This window comes from Pseudochaenichthys georgianus, chromosome 16, assembly GCF_902827115.2.
Source record: "Pseudochaenichthys georgianus chromosome 16, fPseGeo1.2, whole genome shotgun sequence".
Lineage (NCBI taxonomy): Eukaryota > Metazoa > Chordata > Actinopteri > Perciformes > Channichthyidae > Pseudochaenichthys > Pseudochaenichthys georgianus.
In genome coordinates this window covers 29685059-29693199 of record NC_047518.2, presented here as the reverse complement: position 1 = coordinate 29693199, position 8141 = coordinate 29685059, and the positions used below count along the sequence as shown (strand labels likewise).

At 41.8% G+C, this 8141-nt stretch overlaps 1 protein-coding gene across 1 annotated transcript; it reads left to right on the top strand.

Moving 5' to 3' along the window:
- Positions 1-34: 34 nt before the first annotated feature.
- On the top strand, positions 35-7440 carry prpf31 (PRP31 pre-mRNA processing factor 31 homolog (yeast)). Its single transcript, XM_034101811.1, has 14 exons — positions 35-203; positions 1275-1490; positions 1568-1628; positions 1744-1827; positions 1930-2027; positions 2389-2495; positions 2605-2774; positions 3085-3242; positions 3345-3434; positions 3608-3735; positions 4914-4986; positions 6775-6903; positions 6997-7095; positions 7182-7440. The coding sequence occupies exons 2-14, from the start codon at positions 1275-1277 to the stop codon at positions 7293-7295; spliced, it is 1527 nt and encodes a 508-aa protein (XP_033957702.1). The 5' UTR covers positions 35-203; the 3' UTR covers positions 7296-7440.
- Positions 7441-8141: the final 701 nt, after the last annotated feature.

The following is an 8141-nucleotide window of genomic DNA, read 5'->3' as shown; positions in this document are numbered from 1 at the left end:
TGTTTTGACTTCATTTCCCAGAAATCAGTTCGAAAGCTGTTACGTATTTAGTCTGCGTCAAACGATTCAGCCACCATGTACACCACGGGCTGAAAGAACATCGTATTAAGAGTCGTTTTTACCTTAATACTTACACCTTAAAGAGGTGATACGGCGTATTGTTTTTTTGTTTTCACAAGGCGACCGTCTTTTGATATCTAAAGGTAAGTTTGTGTTACTTATAAAGCTTTTAGGGAAATCAACGGCTGCGTCGAGCGAACGTTTGCTAATGCTAGCTAGCACACACTCATTCAGTATTAACGATACTAACACTGCATTTAGCCACAGTGTTAAACATACTCGGGTCTTATAGCTACAGTATCAGTTTTCGTCCTCTCTTTAATTCAGCCTGCGTTTATTTTGTATTTGTAGTGTTGTTTAAGAGTCCTAACAGGGCCGCAATACCATGAAATTAGTTGTGTGTTACTACTTTTAAAAACAACCCCCAGTTGTGTACACATGTTTCGGTCACAATAAATACATCATAACATACATGTTATCTAAGGCTATCAATTATTCACATTAGTATTTTCCTGTGCATTATGTGGCTTATATGTTACAAGATGTCAACATCTTCCACAAATAGCAAGAGCACAGCGCGAGGACTTACATTGTTTGTAGTTCTTTTGTGTAGCGTCCAAATTACAGTAAAGCAGAGTAAAACAATCCGGTCTTTGCAGTTGTGAAGCAACTCCGAGTCAAACGTTGGTTCCAAATAGCTTAAAAATAAGCACTTTTAGGTTATTAGCTTGATAGTGAAATTTATTTTCATAAATTTTTATTGCGGTATATAAAAAGTGATACATTTAGGAGACTGCAAGAGCACGATCTAGTATTTGACAAGAAAATAAATCAGATATTCAAAATGTCATGTCCTGCAAAGTCTATAGTCTATAATGACCTTTGTGACCTCATAGCCATCTTGTGATTCTTTTTTAATCTCCGATTTTTTTCTAACATTTGCTTTGCAATATAATTAGCTTTTCATTTCTTCTGCTATAACAGTAAGATAAGACAATTAAATAACTTTAAAACAGAACGGATGGCATTTGAGTGTTTTGTCTTTGCTATCTTCACAAATGTCAGATACTATACGGTGTTGTTGTAGATATTATTATAACTTAAACGATGGAGCAACCAGTAACACAAAACAATTGTTGATTTTTACTGACTTAAAAAAGACTGATAGTTCTGTAAGCTCATATTTTCCTCTAACTTTCTGCCGTCGGTTGCAGATGTCTCTGGCGGACGAGCTCCTGGCTGATTTGGAGGAGGCCGGCGATGAGGGGGAGGAGGGGTTGTATCCAGAGGAAGAGGAACGGGATAGTGATGGAGAGGCAACGCAGGGAAGGGCAGAGGGAGCGTTGGAAGACATCCCAGAGGAGATGGAGGTCGACTACAGTAAAGCGGAGAGTGTTGGCTCCATCGCCAAGCTGCGCAATAGCAAGCAGGTGAGTTGTGTCACATGGGAGCTTTGTGCATATATTATGAGTAATGCGTCCGTTCTGACCTTCATTTCTGTCTACAGTTTTCAGAGATCATGGAGAAAATTTCATTTTATAGTGGAAAGCAGCGCAAGAACTCAGAGAGTGAGTGTGACCAATGTGCATGTGACAATATGGTTTACAAAGTTTCTTGCAGAATGAAATTCCTAATGTTAACCAAGAATCTAAAGTAAGTTGGTCATTTTTGTTTCTCTTTCAGTTTCTGGTCTAGTGGAGTCAGACCCAGAGTACAGACTGATCGTTGCAGCCAATAATCTCACAGTGGAGATCGACAACGAGCTCAGTGAGTTGGCTGTTCATGCTTAATAAAAAGAAAAGCCACTTAAAATGTAAAGGGTTGTTTGTGTATCTGCTCTGTATAACAAACCTTTGTTCTGGGTTTCAGATATCATTCACAAGTTCACTCGGGACAAATACTCCAAGAGGTTTCCTGAGCTCGAGTCTCTCGTGCCAGATTCTCTAGATTACGTCCGCACAGTCAAGGTGAGATGAGATGTTTAGTAAAGCCACATTTGACCCCTGAAAGCAGTCATGTTGATTACATTCATTTATTAACCTTATGGGTTATAATAATGATTATTTCAACATATGACCACCCACAATACCCTCAAAAATGATAATTTACACCCAAGAAAATGTACATTATATGTAAAGGCAGACTTAATTGTAATACTTCTCATGTGTTTTGAGCAACATATGCTTTCCAAATGTGTTCCATTTCAATGACTTGCTTTATATGAAACTAAATCGTAACTCGGATATTTTTTGTACTTTTAAGCATTTTGTCCTAAAGCTTGATAAGTACCATGCAAATAAAATATTATGATTTCTGTTACTTGCTCAGGAATTGGGAAATAATCTGGAGAAGTGCAAGACTAATGAAACTCTGCAGACAATCCTCACCAACGCCACTATCATGGTGGTCAGTGTCACAGCCTCGACCACACAGGGGTGAGTCGGCACACATCTGGCTCATCAAAATAATGCCGCCCCTCCACAGGGCATCTGAGGGTCACAGTCTCCGTACAATGCTTATTGACATGTTTACATGTGTTTTTAGGATACTCCTTAGTGACGATGAACTGCAGCAACTGGAGGAATCGTGTGACATGTCTCTGGAGCTGAGTCAGTCCAAACTCAGGATCTATGAATATGTGGAGTCCAAAATGTCATTCATCGCCCCAAATCTGTCCGTCATTGTCGGAGCGTCAACAGCTGCCAAGATCATGGGTGAGGGATGCAGAAAGATTCATTTTAGATTCAAATAATTTAGTCTAATAAATAGTACAACATATTATTCTACGGTCCATGTTATCTGGGGGGCGTGTGGCGCGTGGATTAGTGCGTTTGTGTTCGGTTCAGGGGGGCACAGGTTCAAACCCCACTGCAGTCAGTGTGTCCCTGGGCAAGAAACTTCACCCCAAATTGCTCCTGTGGGGATTGCCCACAGTATTGAGCTTTTGGATAAAAGCGTCTAACAAGTGACATGTAATGTAATCTATCAAACAAATAACATTTAGGTGATTTCTCTTGGCTGCAGGTATTGGAGGCGGCCTGACTAACCTCTCCAAGATGCCTGCCTGTAACCTGATGCTGCTGGGCGCTCAGAGGAGGACGCTGTCCGGCTTCAGCAGCGCCTCCCTGCTGCCCCACACCGGCTACATCTACCACTGTGATGTGGTGCAGTCACTGCCACCCGTCAGTACATATAGCAACATTAATGTATTGCATTTGTTTCTGCATTTACACTGAGCAAGTGGGACCTTGTTGTTAACACCGGTCTTCTATTTGTGTCTTCAGGACCTCAGGAGGAAGGCCGCTCGTCTAGTGTCTGCTAAATGCACCCTGGCTTCCCGAGTGGACAGCTTCCACGAGAGTTCAGACGGCAAGGTGACTGTCAGACTCGACCACATGCACAATAATACTGAAATTTAAATCGCCATCATTCTCAATATTTTCTGAACCCCAAAGAACATCTACCAAAACCTTATCGTACACTGTTGTGGTTTTTTTGTAAGAAAATAAATCTGACTCCTGGTGTTTTCCGTCTTTTTGTTTTGCAGGTTGGCTACGATCTCAAAGAAGAAATAGAGAGGAAGTTTGATAAATGGCAGGAGCCTCCGCCAGTGAAGATGGTCAAACCGCTGCCAGCCCCGCTGGACGGACAGAGGAAGAAGAGAGGAGGAAGGAGGTACACATCCTGTCAGCTGCTCTGTGAACTGGCTGCAGATTTAGAGACGAGTGGAGTGCAATATGTAGATATGCAGCTTGACGTCAAAATGCATTCATTTATGCAGCCTTTCATTTAAAGTAGGACATTTTGAGCCACCAACAGGGAAGCAAAACTGAAAGAGCAGGAAAGCTTACGTAACCTACTCTGCCAAGTTTAGATACCAGTAGGGATGCTCCGATCGCCGATTTCATCGCCGATCGCCGGAATCAGTATCCTCCGATCGAGTGGGCGGGGCCTAAATGGAAGATTTAAACATCACTTTAAATCTTCCATTTAAAGTGATGTTTAAAACTGAGTTAATGGGGCTCATTCACTGGAGCTTCCACAAACAACAATCAACTTAATTATTACACTGAAATGATGTACATTATTCAAGTTTACATTAACTTTGGATAATAACACGGGAGAAATCAATCAATCAATGTTTATTTATATAGCCCAATATCACAAATGTTACATTTGTCTCAGTGGTCTTCACAGTGTGTACAGAATATCAGTATGACAATACGACACCCTCTGTCCTTAGACCCTCACATCGTACAAGGAAAAACTTCCGAAGAAAACGCACAGAAATGAGCGGAAGCGCTCTCTCCCCCTCTCTCCCCCCCCCCTCTCTCTCTCTCTCTCTCTCTCTCTCTCTCTCTCTCTCCTGACAGCATCTCATGCAGCTCTCTGATCCAGTAATGAGTGACCCGACAGTGAAGAATAAATATATTTATAACTAGTTTAGCTTGTTCCAGAGGTAGATAAAATAGCTAAGTGTGTTAGGTCTAACTCTTGTGTGTTTCGCTTTGCTCACCGGTCCGTCTCAGCAGGTGGAGCTGCAGGATTTCTGCTCCACACACGTTGCATACGGCTATTTTACTGTCTTTTTCGGACACCTTAAAATAATGCCAGACCGGTGAAGCCATTTTGGCGAGCTTGTTTTGCCGCCCACACAGAAAAGTGTCATGTATTTTACGTCATGCGATCGGCTCTCGCGATCAACATGTTTAGAGAGCACCGATCGGTAGAGAGTGAGTATCGGCCGATCTCGATCGGTGACCGATCGATCGGAGCATCCCTAGATACCAGCATCCCCTCAACATGTGTAAATATAGCACACCAACTCTCCACTGTTGTCTCTTCTCCTGAAGGTATCGAAAGATGAAGGAGCGTCTCGGACTGACTGAGATCAGGAAGCATGCAAACAGGATGACCTTTGCAGAGGTTTGTAGATCATGCATCCGTTCTCTTATTACTTGTTTAGCCTTTGTGCCCTATGCATTGTGAGTGTTGTTAATTTAAGGAAATGATAGGTTCAGTAGTAATAGTGTTGTCCAAGTGAAGTTGAAGTTATTTGGCTCGTCTCAAGGGATGCACCGAACATCACGTTGAATAGTTTTCTCGGCAAGCATCTAAATAAAAACAGATTCAAAAACTTGAGTTTGAGAGGATGAAGGCTAAAAGCAGATTGCCTTGCTTCTTCTTTCATCAGTTTATAAACAGAAACCAAAGAGAAACATGGCAAACCTCAGTAACAATACGAGCCGTCATGTTTTCAGATTGTTGTCCTTGCCAAAATGCTAGCTGTTGCTTCTAAATAAAAGTGTGTCTGAAGAAGAGCAGTCTTAAATTAAATACATTTTCTGAGGAATTTCGTTTTGGAACTTGATTTCAATATTTATGTTAATTCCAAAAAAGCAAACGTTTGCATAAAGGGCTTGAGAAAAAAAAATCCTACACTTTAATAAGACTTTTCATGACAAACTAAGCTGCTATAGCCGTGTTCACACCGCAGTACTTTTCCCACTTCCGAAATGTGGCGTTCACACCAAAAAGAGCCGGAACTAAAAGGGACTTTCGTGGGAGAAAAAGGTTCCTATGTCTGATTCGCTGGGCGGAATGCAAACCACGCCCCGTAAAACTCCCAAACAGTTTTGTGAAGCCGTCATTTTATTATATTAGCATTAGCCCAGCGCAGAAACGCAGAGAGACTAATTTATGGCAACACAAAAGAAAGCATGGGAGCGGTGGAGATGAGGAGGTGTCGGCGATTTACTCGGAAGGCTTCAGTTGAAGCTGCTGGGAGGAGTCCAACTCCGGGGACTTCCGGCGGTAGTATACGCCGTGAAGTTGTTTGCGGCCTGCCAGTAAACCCAAAGCAGCAGGAGAAGAAGAAGTGATGTCAGCGGCTTCATTTGCCTAATCCACCCCAGGAACTTATTCCGGTGTGAACGAGATCTGTAATTAGTTCATGAGAACTAAAGAGTTCTCATGAACCTTTGTGGGAAAAGTACTGCGGTGTGAATGCGCCTTATGACTACTGACGACATTCATATACTATATCTTTCTTTATGACCTTTTCTAGAATACCTTTTCATAACTTGTGACTTTTTGGAATTATACTATAACTTTCTTAAAGGTGGGGTATGTACTTCAGAAACACTTGTCGTTATATTCCATGGAATGCTCTTAACATCCCGATAGCAATGAATACATTAAATGCTTTAATAATAAATCCATAAAAAAATATCATCTGTGGAAGCCGTAGTGCTGTAAAAAGCACGACCAATCATCTGAGCCGGCCCGGCTAAAATGACTGGATGGCCTACCTGCCTGTCAGCCTTCCATCTGTGCACAAACTTATCTCGTGCCCTCATTGGTCATGTGCACGTTCCTGTGTGTTGGAGGAGGGGCTCTGTGAGGAAGTCAGAAGGAAGAGGCAGAGTTTTTTCGGCTGCGTACTTTCAAATTCTAGCGCACTCGAGCTGGTTTCTCCATTCTTACCCACCCTACCTTTTTTAAAGATGTTCTTTTTTTTATAATACACTCACATTTTTATGTTAACAAAAAAACAAACTTTACTATGACATTTTAACTCTTTTCATAACATGCTATACTATGAGTGATTTATGTTTTAGTTTTTTCCCTCAACATTTGATTGACATTACCATGACTGTTTATGAAGAAGCATAAACAAAGTGTTTGAGCTTGATATTTGATGATGTTTTGCAGATTGAGGATGATGCCTACCAAGAGGACCTGGGCTTCAGTCTGGGTCAGTTGGGGAAGAGTGGCAGCGGGCGCGTCCGGCAGGCTCAGGTCAACGAGGCCACCAAGGCCAGGATCTCCAAATCCCTCCAGGTAAACTCATCCATGGTTCACTTTCACTCCTACAACGGCAAGCTGCTTTTTCCTGTCTTTTAAGTCTGCATATTCTTTTGTTGCACACTACAGAGGACGTTGCAGAAGCAGAGCATGACGTACGGAGGAAAGTCCACCGTCAGAGACCGCTCCTCAGGGATCAGCTCCAGTGTGGCGTTCACTCCTCTCCAGGTAGAGTTCAACACTTCTTTGATTTAACATCCCTGAACAGCGTCCTGATTGAATTCACTTGACTAACGCTGAGCTCTTCTCTGCAGGGGCTGGAGATCGTGAACCCAGGGGCTGCGGAGAAGAAGGTGGCTGAAGCAAACCAGAAGTACTTCTCTAACATGGCGGAGTTCCTCAAAGTCAAGAAGGAATCAAAGATGTGAATACACACACACACACACACCATCATCCTGCACACGGACAGTTGCGCTCAACACTGTAAAGCGATATTTTCAACATGGTTTGACATTGTGCTTTGTCCTGTATTTTGTTTTTACTTTTTCCATTTTAATAAAAACATAAATGTAACGGTGTCCTGCCTGCCTTTTTAGAGAAGGAAAGAATATGCTTTTGCTAAATCCCACGAGTAAATGCATACTTTAAAGGATAAACCATTAGCTCGACGTTGGTCTTGATACTTGCGTAGCACATTTGCTAAATCTATGCTAAGTGCATTTCAAATCAGTGTAACATAATTAGATCTATAGGACTGACGGGACTTAACACCACACACTGACTTGTCATTTCTTAAAAGTATTTATTGAAATTTTACAATCCTGTTTATAACCCCATTTTATGACATCTCCCATGCAGAACTGTGATGAGGAAAAAATGTAAATAAGTCTTGAAATTCACATTTTTAGCAATTTCTTAACCGACCATCCCTTCCTGAAAACCTTAAAAACCCCAAAAATAGAATCTATAAAAGGCAAACCTCATAACTTTGCTCTTTTTTTCAATCCAACCCCCCTCTACCCAAAGCCTGAAACTCATCACACTAGCGGTGCCTTTAACTGCAGCACAGATCTTGAGTTTTCATGGTTGCTTAACTGGAAAAATCTGATTCAGTTTAACGCTCCCTGTTCCAACTGCCAAGAAAAGTGAGATCTGTCCCAGCAGATGACATCTTGTCCTGCAGTGTAGAACTTGAGACACTTCTTACTCGACACATACGTTACATCTACCATCAGATTTAGGATGTCTGTGTTTCTCTACATGTAAACAGCTTG